This window comes from Monodelphis domestica, chromosome 4 (genome assembly GCF_027887165.1).
Source record: "Monodelphis domestica isolate mMonDom1 chromosome 4, mMonDom1.pri, whole genome shotgun sequence".
Classification (NCBI taxonomy): domain Eukaryota; kingdom Metazoa; phylum Chordata; class Mammalia; order Didelphimorphia; family Didelphidae; genus Monodelphis; species Monodelphis domestica.
Window position 1 is genome coordinate 118,963,739 of NC_077230.1, and position 21,487 is coordinate 118,985,225.

At 34.0% G+C, this 21,487-nt stretch overlaps 1 protein-coding gene across 14 annotated transcripts in view; it reads left to right on the forward strand.

Annotated features, from left to right (window-relative positions):
* Positions 1-21,487, forward strand: part of CLASP1 (cytoplasmic linker associated protein 1) — a 355,336-nt gene that overhangs the window by 266,419 nt on the left and 67,430 nt on the right. For all 14 annotated transcript variants that reach the window (XM_056793731.1, XM_056793732.1, XM_056793738.1 and 11 more), the window contains 6 exons: positions 1,260-1,283; positions 2,167-2,411; positions 12,154-12,217; positions 16,052-16,215; positions 20,272-20,350; positions 20,759-20,902. In XM_056793731.1, the coding sequence (XP_056649709.1) occupies positions 1,260-1,283; positions 2,167-2,411; positions 12,154-12,217; positions 16,052-16,215; positions 20,272-20,350; positions 20,759-20,902 (720 nt within the window). The remainder of the gene's footprint in view (positions 1-1,259; positions 1,284-2,166; positions 2,412-12,153; positions 12,218-16,051; positions 16,216-20,271; positions 20,351-20,758; positions 20,903-21,487) is intronic.

Consider the following 21,487-nt stretch of genomic DNA (forward strand, 5'->3'; position numbering starts at 1 on the left):
TTAATCTACTAAAAAACACATACTTGGTAGAATCCATTTGCTGTCGGATTGGTTTTAAAAGACTCATTTCATCCAAGAGTAAGACTCCCTTGCACATTCTGGTTTATGTGCTCAGCATTTGAAATAGATTTTTTACAAGAGCCATCTGATTTCAAACTTGTTTTTCCCTTTTAAATATATATTGTTTTTAAAATTACAGTTTTTAATCCAGCCATATAGTTATCCAATCCAAATTTCCCAGTGGATTGTTGCTAGGGATCCAGATTTATCTCTTTAGATTTAACCTTTTCAGTTATTCTCATTTGATATAGCCCCTCTACAGACAAGTAGTTTGAAATTCCAATAATGCCTTACTTGTAGGGAAGGGACTGTAAGATCAGCTTTTATTCAGCAGGCTTGCATATATAGAAAGGCAGCTTTTCTGGCAAGTGCTAAAAATGAGAGAGATTACTCTAATGATGACTTTATCCCACGAGTCAAGAAATGAGCAGAATGCTAGGAAATTGCTTCCTGATCCAAGTCAGGAACTTTTGGACACTATCCCTTATTTATTCAAAGATCCTGGGGGAAAGTTGAGGGTGGGGGAGGGGTGATGGGGAAGGGCTAGTGAATAAAGAACATTGGAAAAACTTAGTTAAATGGACTTATTGAAACTGGGGCCGGGCTTTACTCCCTTTTAAAGTTTCCTAAGGGATTATCTGCAAAGTTCTGAGAATCTGAATCAGAGCCTAGAGATGCAGCTACTGCTTCATTTTATTTGAGTTTTCCACAGAACTCTCCATCCAGCAGGCTAGAGCTATAAATCAGATCTTGAATGCACTGGCCTCTGAGCTTATTTTTTGGGGTGGCCAAATCAATTGATATCTCAGTATATTCTTTCTCAGAAGAGGAAAAAGCTACAAGGATGGTATAGGACTCTTCATTAATATAGCCTTCTTACCATGGGAACAGATCATATGCCATAGAAGTTTTAAGCTGTTAAAAAATTAGATAAAATGTCTAAGAATTAATTTTGGGAGTGGGTATAGTTTTTAGCAATGGGAGGTCTAGGAAGAACATATAGGGCTAGTAGAAAATGCCATTTTGAAACCATTTTTGTTATTATTTGCTTGATTTAAAACACCTGCTGACTTGTGTTTTTTTTTATTTGCTAAGATACATTTTGCTGTACATTTTTGTTGCGAGGAGAGCCCCTACATAAGCTTCTGACATAATTCTCTATGCTTTTTCCCCATCCTTCAATATTTTCCTGCCTACAGCTATTAGGAGACTCCAGGAGCAAGGTACCAGTGCTTTGTTGACTTTTCTGTTTGTTTGATTTTTTTAACCTTTTTTTTTTCAGTTGCAAGAATTTTAATTCTGGGATTGTTAAAAGGAAAGAAAAAATGTATAGTTTGAGCATACTTATTAAAATTGTGGTTTTTGTGATATTTGAGTGGTTATCAATTGTAGTTCATGTATTTTTGTTTTAGCGTTTATTATAAGATACTGCACTCTGTTCTTGCAACTGTTAGTAATTAGTTTTGTGTATTAACCTATTGCTTGCTTATGTTTGTCATCTCATGAACATAATCTTGTATTCTTTGTAGTTTAATGTTTTACTTGATATAAAAGCCATATTGTCAAAGAAAATTTCAGTTCAGAATCACTAATTTATTTCCCTTTAAAGAAAATTTACATCTTATAACAACAAAACTGTGCATATATTACATGCTGTATTATTTAATCTATAGCTATAGGAAACCTTAAAAAGTACCAGAAAAATCCAGAAGCAAAGAATTTTTTTAAAAATCTTCCCTATTGTTGCAGAATTAAATTTAATAAATCATTTATGCTAAAGTAGGCACAAATAATTTTAGAAACCTTTTGAGATGATTTCTGAGATTACTTCCAGCTAAAATGTCTACAGTAATCTCAGGAATCCCTGTGAAGGTGGAATATATTTTTCTGTGGACCATGCCATCATCTAGCACATTTCACCTTATATTGCTTGAAAGTATTTTCTTATTCTGTTACTGAAAGAGACCATTACAGCTTTTTATTTTCTAACCTGTTGCCAATGAAGCTGAATTTTGTTTTGTTTAACTTAATTTACCACTCTCACTTCCACTTAAAAACCCATATCTCTTTTCTTAATCTCCACCAACCTTATTTGAACCTTGGCAGAAAAAGCCAGTGAGGAGAAGATATGAACCATATGGGATGTATTCCGATGATGATGCTAACAGTGATGCATCAAGTGTTTGCTCTGAGCGTTCTTATGGCTCCAGAAATGGTGGAATTCCTCACTACCTGCGACAAACTGAAGATGTAGCAGAGGTTCTAAACCACTGTGCTAGTTCCAACTGGTCTGAAAGAAAAGAAGGACTTCTTGGCCTACAGAACTTACTGAAGAGCCAAAGAACCCTAAGGTGAGGGTGGGATGTATTCCACAATAGAATTAGGGACTCAAATTGAGTGAGATTATGGGGATTTATTGATTGGTGATTTTATTCACATGAATATTTCTTGCATCAGTATATATCACATTGCATGCTTTTGAGGAAGATCTTTGTGATTTGGTATGATTTGGGAGATAGGCATTTTTTCTGACAATCTCCTCCAAACTTAATTTAGCTGATCCTCAGGTGATATCAGTAATTCTCAGAGACTTTCCAGTTTGCTATGACTTTGCAGAGCTTATATGCTGTATCATAGTCTTCATAAACCATGGGACTTTCAGTGGAAGATATTATACTTTGATGCTTTTAAAACATACATACTTTTATTCTTGTTGCTACTTGGAATTTTTTTTTCTTTTGAGGAATTCTTGTTTTGGCTTATTAAAGGAGGGGACCTTATTAACACTGTTTAGATTTTATTAAATTAATATATTACATATCAATTCAGAGTTCTTCAACATTTTGGAAAGTTGCCCAGATTAAGTCAAACCAGATGTCGCATTGACTGCTTATATTAGAATGGCATGTCCTTGACGAAATGTTTGAAATTATAATTGACTTTTATAGATCATAACCATAGTGACCCACTGGCCTGAATGTGAGTCAAAACTGGTTTCCAAACCAAGTCTTTAGAGATACTGTAGGTTTAGTCTCTGCTTTGACATGGGATCCATTGAAGTTATCTTATAGTTAGTCTATATTAAAAAATAAGGGCAGGGCATTGGTAATATGCTTCAGGATTTTTTATTGCAAGATGCAAGGAAGAAAGTTCATTTATATTAAATAAGAGATTAGACTAAATGGAGGCATTGGAGCTATATTACTTAAATGGAACATTGGAACCTCAAGAATTTATTACTTACATTATTGTGGGTTCTTTAGGGTATATTTATTTAACATCCAATTTTTCTTTCATTTTCTTTATAGACTACCCATTGTTTTGAGAGAATTTACTCTCTTGGTACTTTAAGTAGGAATAGCCTTATCAGAATAGATCCCTGAAGTAAACTTTATAGATATGGCCCAAGACTTGTTTTACAGGCATGGGCACATCATTACATTTTGTGACATAATATTTCTCACCATACTCTAAAGGGAAAAATAAAATTGTACTGTGGGTCAAGTGCTTTGCTCAAGGGGTAAAGAATTATTTAAAAGAGGAAAGAGTCATATAGGTTGTGGTAGCAAGAGAAAGGAGAGTATTCAGAATCAAAATTTGGGTTCAAATCTCAGCTTTGTGTTGTGACTTGGGGGGAATTCACCACTTTTGTGGATCTATTTCTAAATGAGGAAATTAGACTACTTGATCTCTTAATACTCTTTCTACTTCTTACTTTCCAGGATTTTATAAAACGAGGCATAGGCAATCATTTAATCACTCATACAGTCACAAATTTCTGATTATCTGCCATGCCTCAAAAGGGATACAAAAGAAGTAGGTAACATAAAGTTGGAAAGTACTTCCAAGATTATATGTAAGTGAAGTTTATGGTAATATGATTATATAATTTAGAGAAGGAACTTATAGAAAATTTCAGTTAGATATTTGTCCAAGAAGTCCTCTCTTCACTTAGATATTTCTCCAATAAAGTTATTTAGACTTTTCCTATCACTTCCAGTAACTGGAAACTCACTACCTTACAAGGTAACCCATTTATTGTTTTAAATGACTATATCTTGTTTTGATAGAAGATAGAAACCCCAACTAACTTCTAAAATCAAAAGAAACAAAACAATTTTATTTTTTATTTTTAACATTCTTTCATTTTTAAATTTTGGGTTCCAACTTCTCTCCCTCCCTTCCACCACCTCTTCCTTTCACTGAAAAGGTAAATAATACATCAGTTATTTGTGCGAAAATCATGTAAAATTTTTCATTAGCCATATTTCCAAAAAACCCAAGAAAAACAAAGTGAGAAAATGATACTTCAATTTGTAGTCAGTTCATCAGTTCTCCGTCTGGAGGTGGGTGCTATTTTTCTATCATGAATCCTTTGGAATTATCTTGGATGATTGTATTGATCAGAGGAGCCAAATCTTTCAGTTGATCATCATTACAAAATTGCTGTTACTGTGCAGAATGATTGATTTCTTTTCACTTTTATTTTGCATCAGTTCAAATAGGTCTTGGCTTGTTTTTCTGAAACCACTCCTCTTGTTATTCTCTACAACATACTATCTATCACAATTACATAGTATCATTTCTTCAGCCATTCTCCTATTGATGAGCATTCCCTCAATTTCCAATTCTTCATCACTGCAAAAAGAGCTGCCATAAATATTTTTGTGCCTGTAGCTCTTTTTCCTTTTTCTTTGATCTCTTTAGGATATAGACCTGGTAGTGGTATTGTTGGATCAAAGGGTACTCAGTTTTATAACCCTTTTAGACCTAATTCCAAATTGTTCTCCAGAATAGTTGGATCAGTTGGACCTATACTCCAACCAATAGTGTATTAGTGTACCTATTTTCCCCTCATCTCTCCAGCATTCATTATTTTTCAGAGGTGTAGGGTGGTACCTCAGAATTGGTTTTGGATTTGCTTTTTCCTTTGTGTCTTTGAGCGTTTTTTCATGTGACTGTAGATAGCTTTGATTTGTTTCTTCTGAAAACTGCATGTTTTATATCTTTTGACCATTTATCAATTAGGAATAACTCTTATTTTTATAAATTTGACTCAGCACTAGAGAAATTAATACTTTATTAGAGAAGCTTGGTGTAAAATTTTTTGATATTACTTCATTGTGGCACCTTTTAGCAAAATGTTGTTTCCCTGATAATTTCTTTTAATTAGCTCTGTTTTTGCTTTTGCTTTGTGTGATAAAACTTCTTTTTTATTAAAGTTTTAAGCTGAAGCATATTAGATTCTGATGCAGTCCTTTTTTTTTTAACTCTTTGTGTCTTTAAGTTTGAAGTGTGTCTCTTGTAAACAACATATTGTTGGATTCTGGTTTCTGATCCATTCTGCTAACCACTTTGGTTTTTTGGGTGAAATCATCCCATTCACATTCAGAGTTATGATTACTCTTTTTCTCCCCATGCCATTTTCTTCTTCACTCTTTGTTTTCATCCTGTCCCCCCCCCCAAAAGTCTATTTTACTTCTAAGCATTGTCTTACTTAATCTTTCTTTTAATCTCTTCCTTATCCCTTCATTTTATCCTCTTCCCATCCTGTTTTCCTATTGGGTAAATTACATTTCTATTACACATAACTGAATGTATGTTTATTTATACATGTGTGTGTGTGTGTGTGTGTGTGTGTGTGTGTATTCTTTCCACTTCAGACCAATTCCAGTGAAGTTCAATTCCTATTTTCCTCTTTATTGTAAAAGCTCTTCTTGTGCACTTCTTTTTTTTTTTTAAACCCTTACTTTCCATCTTGGAGTCAATACTGTGTATTGGCTCCAAGGCAGAAGGTGTGGTAAGGGCTAGGCAATGGGTGTCAAGTGACTTGCCCAGGGTCACACAACTGGGAAGTGTCTGAGTCCAGATTTGAACCTAGAACCTCCCGTCTCTAGGCATGGCTCTCAATCCACTGAGCTACCCAGCTGCCCCCCCCCCCCTTGTGCACTTCTTTTATGTGAAAAAAAATTCCCCATTCTACTTTTTGCTTCCAACTAACTCCTAATTAATTTCCCAAAATAATCATTTCTCCCCCAAAAGTTTATTTTAATTTTTCCTCAATTACATGTAACCTCAGTTTCTAACATTTTTCAAAGACTCTTGAATCTTGAATTTTCTACCCCACTCCCTTCACCCTTATTGAGATGGTAAGCAGCCATGTAAAGCATTTTCCCATATTAATCCTTTTATGTAAGAAAACTTAAATTTAAAAAAAAAGTGCAAAAAATTTGCTTTGGTCTAGATTTAGACTTTCTCAGCTCTTTTCTGGAAACAGATGTTGTGTTTTATCTTGAGTCGTTTGGGATAGTTTTGGATCATTGTATTGCTGAGAATAGCTATTATTCAGTTTTTCATTGTATAGAATTCCTGTCACTGTGTTCAGAGTTCTCCTAGTTCTGCTCATTTCACTCTGTAAGTCTTAACAGGTTTTTCTGAGCTCTGCTTGTCATTTCTTAGAGCACAATAGTATTTCATTACAATCATATTATAACTTGACCATTTTCCAATTGATGGATATCATTTCACTTTCTAAATCTTTTCCCTCCTAAAATAAGAGGTATTTTAAACATTTTTGCACAAAAAAAAGGCCCTTTTTTAAACTATCTCTTTGGAATATAAACCTAGCAGTGCTATTTGCTGGGTCATTTGTTATGTACCGTTATAGCCCTTTGGGCATAGGTCAAATTGCTCTACAAATTTCTCTAATAGCAATTTAGAACATTTTTTCAGGACTATAGATAATTTCAATTACTTTATCTGAGAATTGCTTGTTCATATCCTTTGACCATTTGTCAATTAGAGAATGACTTGTATTCTTAAATATCCAACTCATTTCTCTGTATTTGAGAAATGAGGCCATCATTAGACTTGTAAAAAAAATTTACACCGTCATGATTATTGTATTATTCTATAGCCAATTTATTCCTGTTTAGGTTCTGACCTCCATTTCTCCTAATTTACCATCTTTCTATAAGTCTCACCCCATACTCATATTCCCTTCCCCTCCCATCCCATTTTTATACATAGCTTTCTCTATACTCAGTGGATTCTTTAGGTTCTTCCCTGACTGAACCCATTTTGATAAGATAAAGGTTTAGGTGCTCCCTTCCCCACCTCCCCATCTTCCCCTTGACTGTAAGAGCTCTTTCATGCCTCTTTTAATTTTAGTTCATTTTAATTTAGTCCATTTTAATTTTCTCTTCATTTCACTGCATTCTTTCCGATACCTTAATTTTATTTTATTTTTTATATCATCCCATATTCAGTTTACATCCTTGCCCTCTGTGTGTGTATACTTCTAAGAACCCTAATAATGATAAAGCTCTTTGGAATTACAAAAATAATCTCCCCATGTAGAGATATACACAGTTTAATATTGTTGATTATCTTTTCATTTCTCTTTCCTGTTTACTTTGTTATGCTTCTCTTGAGTCTCATGTTTGAAAGTCAAATTTTTCATTCAGCTCTGGTCTTCAGGAATGTTTGAAAGTTCTCTGTGTCATTGAATACTCATTTTTCCCCCTAAAGGATTATAATGCTCAGTTTTGCTGGTTAAGGGATTCTTCATTGAAGTCATAGCTCCTGGAATTTCTCTCTGGAATTCCCATTTGCTCTCTGGAATTTCCATGCCCTTAAATCCATTAATATAGAAACTGCTGAATCTTGGTTGTGGCTACATGATATTTGAATTGTTTCTTTTTGGCTGTTGACAATATTTCTCCTTGAACTGGGAGTTCTGGAATTTGGCTATAATACTCCTGGAACTTATCCTTTTGGGATCTCTTTCAGGAGGTGATAGATTCTTTCAATTTCTATTTTGCCCTCAGGCGCTATAATACCACAGCAGTTTTCCTTGGTAATTTCTTGAAAACTAATGTCTAAGCTCTTTTTCTTTTTTTTTTTATCATGGCGTTCAGGTAGTCCAACAATTCTTAGATTCTCCTAGATTTATTTTCCAAGTGAGTTATTTTTCCAATTAAGTATCCTTTTTTTCCTGTTTTTTTTTTCCATTTTGTTGACTTTGATTGTTTCTTCCTCTTGTTTCCACTTCCACTTACCCCCAGTTAAAATTTTTAAGGCATAATTTTCTTGAGTGCACTTTTTTACTTTTGTATTTGTCCAATTCTGTTTGTAAAAAAATTATTTTCTTCAGTGAATTTTTGTATCTCGTTTTCCATAGGGCCTTCTATCTTTCAAGAATTTCTTCTCTTCAGTACATTTTTGTACATATTCTTCTTTTTGGCCAATTTTATTTTTATAGAAATTCTCCTCTTCATTAGATTTTTGGGACTCTTTCCACCAATTGGTTTATTCTGTTTTTTTAAAGATATTCTCATTCTTTCAGTATTTTTTGTGCCTCCTTTACCAAGCTATTGAATTTTTTTTTTTCATGATTTTCCTATGACACTCAGATTTCTTTTTCCAGTTTTTCTTCTGCCTGTCTTATTTGATTTTTAAAATCTTTTTTTTTAAGCTTCCCTATTAAATTCCTTTTGTGCTTGAGAGCAATTCCTATTTTTCTTGGAAGTTTTGGATGTGACAACATTGGTTTTGTAGCCTTTTGTGAGTTTGTGTTTTGGTCTTCCTTACCTTTCTATGTGGAGTTTCTTTTTCTGTTGTTTACTTATTTTCCAGCCTTTTTCCTTTTCTTTTAATTTAAAAAAACTGGTAAAGTTGGGCTATGTACCTGTAGTGAATGGAACACTATTCCAAGCTTCATATTCTTTGTGTAGCTAGCTCTGGAGATCTATCTGCATTTAGTTTACCCACGGTGGTATGATGTAAGGTGGGTTGTATGGGCCTGTACTCTGGTCTATGAGTAACCCAAGCACACTTTTCCACCTTGGAATTGTGACCATGGTCCCCTGCTCCCCCTGTGGCTGCAAGAACTAGTATCTACTATTGTTCCTCCTCGTCCCGAGATCATGCCCCCAACACTGCAACCTGGCTCTGTGTATGGGCACTATGAAGTGAGTCTTACATCAGAGGCAGCAAAGAGACCCCTGCATTCTCCTTCTGAGCTGTTGTCTAATATTCTTCTCCCTACCCTCATCTGTGTCTGAAAGCTCCAGAAGCTTTTACTGCTGCTTCAGCTCTGCCCAAGACCTATTGCTGTTATGGGGTCTGCACAGTGCACTAGATCCATTGTGTCTTCTGAATTGTTTTATGCTAGAAAATTACTTCACCATGTCTTTTTGTGGGTTATCCTGATCCAGAATTTGTTTTAAGACATTATAACGTGGTATTTTGGAGAGTGATTTGGTAGCGATCAGATGAGGTATCTGTAGCTTCCCAGCCATCTTGGCTTCACCCTCCAACAGTTTTTCAGAACTACATAATAGAGTGACCAATCTGTTTACTAATTGTTTTGATTGTGCTTTTGTTTTCATACCAAGTATTGAACCAATGTCTGTTGCCTTATAGTTTTTATCTATTGGTAAATCTCATCTTGGGCTATTGGGATTTCTAGTACTAATGTTGTTATCCATTTATTAACTATCATGCCAGCTTTGTGCCAGTTACAGGCTTAAGAGCAAGTATTCCATCTCTTGTCTTCATTCAAATAATTAATTACAAATTTTGATAACAATCTGGTACATAGGACCAGATATCTGACCTAAGGTTGAAGTTGACCCATTAATGTCCACCTTTTGCCATTCAAACAGCTGAGTCCATCAGAGAGTAGTAACTTCCAGAATGGATTTCCTCACCTTATCTATGTACTCATGGACAAATCACGTTCTTTTCAGAGAGCACTTTATTAAATGCAATACTGAATTCAATATGTATTGAACATAAGTTCATTTGACTCTTAATGAACTAAGGTTGACTTCTGGCCTTGCTGATGAAAAGTGCTTTTTGTGTGTATTATCAGAGTAACAGGAGACACATTTCAGGATTGGTCAAAGGCCACCTGGCTTATGGCAGCATAATAGTTCCATCTTATTTGTAATGAAAAGCCCCAAGTAGCAAGACATATTTCCATATACATTGATCAAGTAGAGATTGGGATTTGAGGCCCGAGATAGAATCAAAATCAAGGGCCAAAACATTAGAAGAAGAAAAAATACCAGGAGTCCAAAGAGTTGACAACATAATGCCACCTTCATTTAAATGTCAGTTACCTTTAAACTTTCATGATTTAGTTCTATTTATTTATTTTTTCTGATGGGCTCCAAGAGAGACAAGAGTCTAGATAACCTTATTTGCTTGAATGGGAGCCATCCTTTATAAGAAACTGATGTTTTGCTTTTAAAGATAGAAAAAGGAAAAAATAACAGCAAAAATATATCTTAAAGTCTGATAATAAATGCAGTTGGAAAAACTTGTGGACTTCTCACTTTTACAGAAGGATGAGGTGGAAGTATCTTCTATTTTCTTTTAAGCCATAGTTGTTCATTATAAATTTGCAGTTTTCACTTTTGATTTGGGGGGTGGGATTCTCTCTCTTTACATTGTTTTCTTGGCTCTTCTCAATTCACTGTGCATCATTGCATGTAGCTTACCATTCTTGTGAGTTTTGTCTGCCTCAAATATGATACCTATGATGTAAATTTTTCCATATTTCTCTAAATCATATTTGTCATTTCTTACCATACAGCAATGTTTCATTGCATTCATGTATCACATTTTGTTTAATCTTATCTCAGTCTCCTTTATTTCCACAAAAAGTGACACTGTAAATATTTTGGTATACATAGCGGCTTTCTTTTTATAAATAACCTCCTTTGGGCTAAGAGCCTAGTCCTGAAATCACTTGGTTAAGAGTATGGACATTTTTATCACTATTTTTATCATTTCAAATTTTTTTCCAAAATGGTTGTACTGATTTACAACTTCACCAACAATGCAGGAGTAATCTTGTAGGAAGCAGGTTTATTAAAATATGCAGCAGACAGTTCCTAGTATAACTCACTTTGTTTTCCAAGTGTTTTTAATTTTTTCTGTAATTTTGGTAATATTTTATTTCAGCCTGGAGTGGTATTACTGTGGTCTAACTCTCATTTTCTTTCCAATTAGTTCAGTGCCACATGTCCCAGGTCCATTCTAATGTATTAGAAAGTAGGAAGATGTAGACTATTTAGGAAGCCAAAAGGCATTATACAGTAAGAACTGAACTCAACTGGGGGTCCTTCATGTTTGTTTAAGCCATCAATGACTATGTCTGCATCTTTAGACACATCCTTTCTGGCCCTTTGTTGGTTTCTTTAATTTTAAAATAAAGATGTTTAGTTAGATGGCCCACGGTCTTTTTTCAGCTCTGTAAAGTTTAACTATTGAGCAGAGATAACCATAAGTCCAGAATTTTGTTTTCTTTATGATCTGTGGATGTTGATGCTTCCAGTGAGAGGCCTATGAGCAGTGAATGGCTCCTGTTTTCTACTTGTACCAGACTCCTTCTGATTATAGTAAACTTATGACCTATTAAAATCCATTAGATCCTTTTAAACCTAATTTTCAAGGTAAGCTAGTAATACATTTCTCCAAATCATTAAATGCTAGGATAATTAGTACTGTTGTTTTATAAGTAATTTTTGAAATGACTTCAGCTCTCTGCTAATAATCAAAATTGGTTTAATTCAGACCGTAAGTTCAATTGCAGGACCCATACAGTTTTCATGCTATCTAATGAAGTGCTAAACAATGACTAAATAGATAATGGCTAGTCAAGTGTTCTAGGGGCCCAGGAATAAGCTCTTTGCCTGGTCATTGTCTACCCACAGAGAATGTCCTCTTGAGAGGAATTGTTAATGTCTTTTTGAAGTGTTTTCTTTTTGAAGTGTCTTGATATGATAATATCCTTTCTGTGTATATAACTAATTATATCAACCCTTTTTATAAAAAGTATAGCTGTCCTATTAAATATTGAAATATTTTATATTTTTAATATTTTCAAATAGACCAAGTATCTATTTTTTTTAAAGTAAGTTTTGGATATAAAATTTGTGTGTATGAATGAGACTCATCAGCGACCATGGATTAAAGATTCCTTTACCCAGACAAGTAATTTAGATATCAGAGTTTAGCAAGCTTTAAATACATTTAATTAATTCCAGTCTCATTTTACTTATTTTATTGTTTTCCTACTAGTCGAGTTGAATTAAAAAGGCTATGTGAGATCTTCACTCGAATGTTTGCTGACCCTCACAGCAAGGTGAGTTTGGATGACAGCCTGAGAGCTCTTACGTTGATCCTTACCTGCATGTTCATGGCACCTGAATTACTAGAATACCTGAGTGCAAAATCCACCGAGCAGTGCAGCATTGAGTTTATAGATGTGAAGTTGGTATTATTGACATTTATTTTTTCATTTTTAAAAATCTCGCATTTTTAGTGGTTTCGTTCAATTAAATGCTGTAAAAAGCTTATTTGTCAATAAAGGGAAGAATCTATTCGATGTGGTAGTGAAATGATAATTTTTTACCTTAGAGTAAAATAGTATCAAATGTATTAGGGGTAAAGGATTGGATCAATAATTACAGTAGTAAGAACTAATTGTACAATTATCTTTAAACATGATAACGTATTTTATATACCATGTTTATCTTGATATAGACTTAAGTGTTATTAAAATATGGCTTACAAATCTGAATGTGCTTTCATAGCCATTATGTTTGCTTCAATGTCTTGTCTACTATATTGGTTCAAATATAGTCTCTAAAATGCAATTTTTCTAGAAAGGAAAAAAAAAACATATTATTCACACATAGGGTTTGTAATTGGACTTTGTACGGTCTGAAGTTTTTTCCTTTCAAAAAATATGTTGGGGACATACCCAATATTTGAATCGATCATATATATGTGTATATATGTATATATGCATTTACACACACACACACACACACACACACACACACACACACACACACACACACACACAATTAAAACCTGTAGTTTTAGACTTGTTGAATCACTGAGCCAATGTTTCTGAAAGTGGAGTCCCCCAAAATTAGTTTGAGTTTAATGTGTGAGTTCACCTGTCCAAAGGCTATAGCTAGTAGGAACTAAAGGAAGTCACAAATTATAGTGACTTGAAGCCTATAGCTTCAGATAGCATAAAGCTGAGGCTAAAATGCCAATTGAAGGTCTAGTCTCCACCTCTCAAGAATAAGACCCCTTCTCGTGCCAGCCATGATTGAGATACTTTTTAGATTCTCTAGGTAAAAGGAAACCATCTTTACAAAGTTTATTTGGTATCCCTAATATTACTTTGTCATCATTCTGAAAAGAAAGGGTCAAGGAAATGTAGGTTATTACTGGAGAGAGACAAAGTAATAATACTAATATTAATAATAGCTACTATTTATATAGCACCTGTTATGTGCTAGGCACTGGAATAAGTTTAGTAAAAAGATTATTTTTCAGGAAATTTTCAGGAAAATTGAAAAGATGAAATTTCTTCAGATGTCTAGTAGATTAATTTCTCTGTGAGAGAGATTTTAGAAATATAAGGCAAGCATATTCCAAAAATATACCCTGCCCTTGAGCTTCCCTAATATGGAAATCTTAATATTAAGACACTCAGAATTTTAAATGTGTCATAACAATTAGGAATATTTAGATTCACTGGATTACCTATCTACCTTATATGAGAGTAAAATGGTGCCTCAATCCGCTTATGACTACTACTCAGCTGACCTTTCTTAGGTTCCTTTGTAACTAGTCCATAACCCCTTCTCTCTTCAGACTAGGACCTGTTTCATATTGTTCTTTGTATTCTTCCTAATAATTATTTAATAAATTTGTTACTTAATGGTCTCATTGAGTATATCTCTGATTATTCAAGCTACATGCTAATGCTGTGTATCCTTTAGATGAATATGAGACCAAGTTTGACTCCTACTTATTTTCATGGTTAGTACCCATAGACTTGATTCTTATTTTTTGCACCATGCTTGAAAAAAACGGTGCAGTCACTAGAAAGCTTGGCTACTTCTCTATTGATAGCCCAACCAGCACTACTCTTATTTTTCCTTCAGAGAAAATTGCTAAAGCTCTTCTCACAAGGAACTATCATGATTGTGTGTGTGTGTTTTTAAGCCCTTCCCTTCCATCTTGGAATCAATACTGTGTATTGGTTCCAAGGCAAAAAGAATGGTATGGGCTAGGCAATGGGGGTTAAGTGACTTGCCCAGGGTCATACAGCTGGGAAGTGTCTGAGGCCAGATTTGAACCTAAGACCTCCTGTCTCTAGGTCTGGCTCTCAATCCACTGAGCCACCCAGCTGCCCCTCTCATGATTATTAAAGGACTCTAGATTGAATGAAGATTAGAGAAATTCCCTATTAACCATCATTCAGCACTATTCAAATCCCACCAGCTTGAGAGTAAATTAGCCTATACTAGTGGTTAATTATGAAACCTTAAGGCACAAAGACTCTTGTGATAATGGAGGCTAATAAAGGATTTCAAATAAAGTTTAACCATCTTAGAAGAACATTATCAGTAATAGCTTTAAGATTTCTTATTAAAACAATAAGATTTACAACATAGAGAATAGACGGGGGATATAGATGGTTCTGGAGATTGATGAAATTTCTGTCACCTATTCACCTCCAGATTGCTGATTCAGAACCAGAATGTGATGCTAATGAAAGAAATTTGTTTCCATCAGATGGCTCTTGTACAGTGAGTTTAATTGGGGGGAAGATTCTCAGTTTAGTTAACCATTTATTAGGTGTTTTTGTGAGATGAGAAACTACCCCCGTGTCTGGGACTCAATTCTTTCCCTTGTGTAATTAGAATCTGTTACCCTAAAAACTACGATTCCTAGCACCCCACTCTCCTCACATTATGTGATGATATAGGAAGTTTATAAATTTTGTGTAGCCCCACCTCTTGCTCTCTCTTGATCTGATCAGTTTGGTTGTTTGGTGGAGGTGACATGAGGTGAAAGCCAGGAGACTATTGCTCACATGGTCTTAATTTGTTAATTAGGTTTTTTTACTTCTATTTCCTTTTTATTCCTTCTACTTCAAGTGATTATTAATAAACTCTATAAAATATAATTCTCGGAGTGTTGGACATTAATTTAAATCCTACACCCTATAAACTATTTTATGAGCAATCCCCCCCCCGAATTGAATAGATGTCATTATAAAATTAAACAGATAGATATATGAAGACACACACATACATATGTACGTACATACATATGTAAAATTGATAAGTAAGGTACTTCCTTTAGAGCAAGTTGCATTAGCAAGATATGAAAACAAATTGCTGCACTTCTTGTAATTTGTTCAATGTTAACTCTAGTTTTTCCCCTTCTTTCACATTAGAAATTGCTAACAGTCACATTATCATATAATGAGAGAATGAAGTTAGGAATTTAATAACAAGTAGAATACATATTGATCAGAGAATCACAAATTGGAAAATGAGATAAATTAATAATGTTAATAGTTGCCTAAAAGTATCAAAATATACCCCAAACTGGATTTCCCTGTGCCTAATTTATTAAATCCTTAATTATTAATGCACTCATTGAATGCTAGATTATAATGAGAAACAGAAGAAGATTATGAAAAGAGAACTGGAAGTCTTCAACACTAGCCCTCTGATTTTTAGCAAGATTTAATTCCTCTGTGCTCCATATTTTAAAGTCCTTTGTTGAGGGATGAAAACTTTTATTGTAGCACTGCAGACATTATAAGCATACTTTTTTTTTTAACTCTGCATCATGGTACTATTAATTCACAATGTGGACTAACAAATGGTTTGTTTTGTTGCATGGCCTGCTGTGCGGTGGAATTCACAAAAGAGAGTAAGTCCTTCCCCTTTTTTTCCTTTGTTTTTCTGTGACACAGTTTGTATAATGTGAGTATTTATTGGGGATGTTAACCCAATTGATTGGGTTTTGATAAAGCCACCTTAGAAATTTTTTTTCCTTGTCTACTCTTTCTCAGTGTTTAATTCTTGATGACCTTTCAATAAGCTAAAACTGGCTTTAAGAATGAGAAATGATTGATTTTCAATATTCTTTGTAGGTTTTCAGTATGTTCTTGGAGACACTAGTGGACTTTATAATAATCCATAAGGATGACTTGCAAGATTGGCTTTTTGTTCTTCTGACACAGTTACTTAAGAAAATGGGAGCAGATTTACTTGGATCTGTACAAGCAAAAGTTCAAAAGGCTCTAGATGTAACAAGGTAAACATGTGGGGGCTGGAACAATTTCATGTCTTTTCTATGTTTTTGAATCTCCAACAGTTACGATAGTGCTTGGCACATAGTAAGTGTTTAATAAAATACATCTTGACTGACTAACTAGCATCCTGTGCTCATTTCACAGCTACTTGTTCATCACCTCATTATACGTTGTGTCATTCATCTACTTTTGTCTATCATTCAGAACCTAATTTATGTCATCTATATAACTAACACATCTGACTTCCTTCTTGTTTATCAAACCATGCACTCTTTTAATTGTCTAACTACCACTGCTTTGGCATATATTTGTCTGTATAGATGTAATATAAACATATTGGGCAACAATACAAACACACATACACATATGCACATATATGTACACATATGTATATTTGTATGGATATGTAATTTTAAGAACTGATCACTTTTTAAAAAATGTATGTTTCATATATTTTTGCATACTAAAGGTACTTCCTGAATATATTTCTCATTATTGTATACTCTGAATATTATTTTTCTCAAGTGTTTCTTTCTCTATGGTGGATGTCTATTCATACAGATTCCCATTTACTCCAATAATACTCTCTGAAGTGAGATTTCATTTAAAATTTGACTAATCATGATATTTAATGTAAGAATGAAAGTCCTGAAAGGTTGAGGGTCCAGGAAATGAAAGAAAATAACAAATTGAGTGTTAGAAAAATTCCATTCAGGGTTTTTGTCTTCTGTTCATCAAACCCTAAGCAAGTAAATAAATGATTGGAGTTAGATCCTGAACCTTGCCAAATTATTGTGCTCTTAATTGCATGAGTTATGGGTTTGTGGGAAGTGTATTGATCAACCTAGTAGATAATTAATACTGTGTTGCAGATTGGAAAAGAAGAATTAAATATCATTGATTTGGTTACTTGGGGGAATTATTATGTTACTTTGTAGACTCTACCAAGTCAACCCATGATTTTTTCTTTAAGTGTTCGTGTCCTAATTCTGCTTTGATCCTTTCTCAAATATGTAAATAGGGGAGAAATTGATTCTCAAATCATATAATATGATCCCCTTTGTTCCTATGAGTGAGTACTTTTAACTGTTGCTTCCTAAAATTAACATTGACATATGGTTACAGTTTTTAGCCTTTTTCTCACAACAACTATCTGGTTTGGTGGTTTAAATATTTTTACCCCTATTTTGTGTGTGAGAAAGCTGAGGGTCAGAGGACCAAAGTGTAATATGGGTCACACAGGAAGTGTCCAAGTTGGGTCTTGAACCTAACTTCCAAATCCATTGTGCTTTTTTCTCATACTTTGCAATTTTGTTTGTTTTTGAGGCCTAATCAGAAGTATTTTTTGCATTCTGGGTATGTAAATGAATTATCTTCCAGAACTTGTTACTTTGCGATAGGTATACATTAAGACTAAAAGTGCCATCACATGATTTGGAGGAAACCTTTTTTGTAGTTGTTGCAGACCTATTAATGACTCATGGTTTGACCAAGAGCCAGTGAAGTCATTCTGCTTTTGAATAGGATTTTGTGTTTTTCATGCTTGTAAAATCATTACTGAATGTTTGGTTTCTTCTTTTGTAGAATTAAGGGCAGCAGTTTCTAAGCAAGAATTGTATCAGTGAATCTTAGCAAGAATTTGTCAGTAGCAGAGTTATGATGCTTCTGATATAAGGAAATCTCCTCAAATACTCGAACTTAGATCTTGAAGTACAATTCTCTCATTTTACAGATGAGGAAACCTAGGCTACAAGAAGTGAAATTTGTGGCCGAAACATTGTCACATAGATACTCAATCCCTCAATCCTTTCTTCCAGTGATAGTCACACAGTGACAACCCAATTTCTTTTAACCCATAAATCCATAAACAAATTTGTAAAATAAACAGAAAAGACATGTAGGCAGTGGTTGTAAAGCAGTGGCAAATTTGGTTAATACAAATGTTAATTATGGTATGATAAATACAGTAATATTCGTAAAGCACTTAATAAATGTTCCCACCTCTCGTATACATATTCCCCCACTATGATCCTTAATACTTTAGAAGCATGGATGTTTTATAAGTAGAAATGATTGTTTTATTCTCATCCACACTTTAAAAATGTGTTTTTCTTTACTTGAAAATAAAACATCATTGTATTGTTAAACAAAACTAAATTATTACATAAGTCAAAAGACCTTCAGACAAGTCATAATTCTTCTACTGACTAAAGGTGTGACCTTGGATAAGACACTTAACTCTTCTGAGCCACATTTTCCTCTGCTATAAAATGCAAGGGTTAGATTAAATGACCAGCCTTTACTCTAGTTGAGATCATTTTCTTGCCTACTTCCAGGGGTTGTTTTATAGATCAAATTATATTAATGACTATTATCATGCATTGTAAAGATAAAGAAAGTACTTGAACATAGGAGATGACAAGATTTCAGAGAAGAGTATAGTTGAAGAATACTCAAAGCATTATTCTTTTGCTCTCAAATGACAGTGTGCTGCTTTCATAAATAGAATCCAGAGCCTTGATTTACTACTGATTTGACTTCATATAAAGATACCTGTTTTCTTATAATTATCTTCTGTAAAATTGGCAGTATTGATCCATAGCTATTTTATAACTTTTATGAATATGAGTAATGGAATTATTAGCAAATTAATTGTGATTATAAATGTATTTTATAATGTAGTGAGGCTAAATTCTTTTTGTAACTTATGAAAAATGATACTGCATAGATACTACAGATAGACTGCAACATCCTCCTTCTTGTCTTGGTTCATTAGTGGAGGGTCTAAGGATTGATTTGACTGGTGGTGATAGAATTGCCTTTTTCTTTTAGGGATGAACTTCAGAACTTTAAAAGTCAAGAAAGTTGAGGAAAAGGATTATGCTATTTCTAGTAGTCATATATTTAGTCTGCTTTGGAGAAGGCTTTAGTTTCTGTGTGAATTTCCAACAAATTCATTTAGTGTCAGTTAATGAATAAAAATTCATATTTTTAATGCCTTGCCCCTGGGGTTGAATTGGAAGACTCAGCCCTTTAAAAATGCACTTTATTCCTTTAATGTTAGTCACATCTCCATTAGATAGAGTAGGGAGTGGTCTTTGTAAATTACTATGACTAAACTTAACATCTTACCCCAAACCTACTATTGACAAGCCTCTTTGACCTTGGCCAGTGTGGTCCTTTGATAGCGGGGAAGGCAGGAGAGTTCATGTGAGCCTGATTAGGTGACTTTGGGCAAGTAATTTTACATCACTGGGCCTCAGTTTCTTCATCTGTAAAGTGAGCAAATTAAATTCCTTGACTTCTGGAGACCTTTTTAGTTTCAAGATTCTGTGAACTTCACAAATGTGTTCTAAGTTTATTTCAGCTTAAGCCCTTTTGAGCTTGTGCCTCACTAGCATAATACTCGGGAATTGAGTTTCTCTCTACCCCACAGTAAGGCTTTGTAGAATAATTATAGTTCACTTAGTTAGGCAAGAGGTATAATGGTTTATCAGACAGAAAGTAAAGCCACAGGATAGTCTCTTCCCCTGGAGGTTTAGGTTTCTAGGCCAGAGTCTGGCAACAGATCAGAGTATCTGACTTAACTCATTATTGTCAAGCTTCTTTGGCCAAGCAGTTCATTTCTGGAGTGACTGCACAAAATAACAAGAAATTAAACAAATATCAGACCAAGATCTGTGTCAAGGGTTCAGCCCAGGAATATGGGGTTAGAAGAAAAGGCTGTTTCAAGAGGAAGGCAGTACATAACTGAGAGACTGTGAGGTTCCCATATCAGAAGCTGGATCAGATAAGCAGAGGTCAAATATAGATGGAAGATAAACTGGATAAAACAATATTGTGGAAGGACTCAAGCCCTTTCACATCTATTCTTTCACCTATCTCTACCTTCAACTAAGTTTTGCCCAAATGATATACAGACATTCTTGAAATAATCCATATTCTACATTTTGTTTTCTTTGTCAATCTAGTTAATAGAAGTGTATAAACATAATTCATAACATGACATGCTTATTCTTTATTTAAAAAGTAAAATGTTACTTTTTGTATCTATCTAGGGATTCTTTTCCATTTGATCAGCAGTTTAACATTTTGATGAGATTTATTGTGGATCAGACACAAACGCCAAACCTTAAGGTTAGTCACTGTGTTTCTTATAAAATATTAAGTATTTGACCCTCCACAAGAACTCTCCATAAGACATCTCCACAAGAACTATATATATTTGTACACTGATAATATTGAGGAAGTTAGAAAGTTCTAATATTTTTCATACATGTCTTAGAATATTTTTTAAAGCTATCATGCTAAAGTATAAAAATTCATTAAATTATTTGGAGGTAAATTATGCCAATAATAACATTAGTAAAATCATAGGACCTTATATTTAGAAATAAAGAAGGACCTTTTTCATCATCTCTTATTTAACCTGTAATTGTTTAAATCTCCCTGGATATTGCCACCGCACAAAATTTGACAAATAAAAAAATCTTATTGTGAGTTCTAGATTGTACACTTAAGATTTGCAATAATTTAATTTTGCAGGTCAAGGTTGCAATTTTGAAATACATCGAGTCTCTGGCCAGGCAGATGGATCCAACGGACTTTGTAAACTCTAGTGAAACAAGGCTTGCTGTTTCAAGAATTATAACCTGGACAACAGAACCAAAGAGTTCAGATGTGAGAAAGGTATGTTAAAAACAATACAAAACTACAAGTCTGTATATGGAGATGTCAGACTCTTCATTGGTATTTGTTAAAAAGTGATCTTTCAGTGAATAAGCACTGCTGTTTTCTAAAAATCTCTTCAAACCCAAAATGCTGATCTGAATATCCATCCATGTTTAGCAACTATTAATCTCCCAAATACCTACTTCCATTTTCCTTAAAGTTGTTCAGTGTTTACTATATAGTGAAATAGAGCCCTTCAACCAAGATAAGAAAGAAATCAAACTATTATTTTCCAACGCACAGAATTAGTGTTTGTATGTGTGTGTTTTCCCTTTTATTTCAGTCTTGTATACTATATTTTTGAAAGTAATATTCTAGAAATCTGGTCTCTAGTATTTTTTAGTAAAATATATTGATTTTCATAGGAGATAGTAGAATGTTGAAATGACCCCAAGAAGGAAGACAAACATAATACATGCCATATCTTTAATTGGGCAGAGTTGGGGAGAGAAAGTTAGCCTTAATGTTATGATAATGTTTTAACTTTGTACTTGGGTACTTTAGTTACTGTGATTAACAAATTAGATTTGGTTTTGGGGTTAT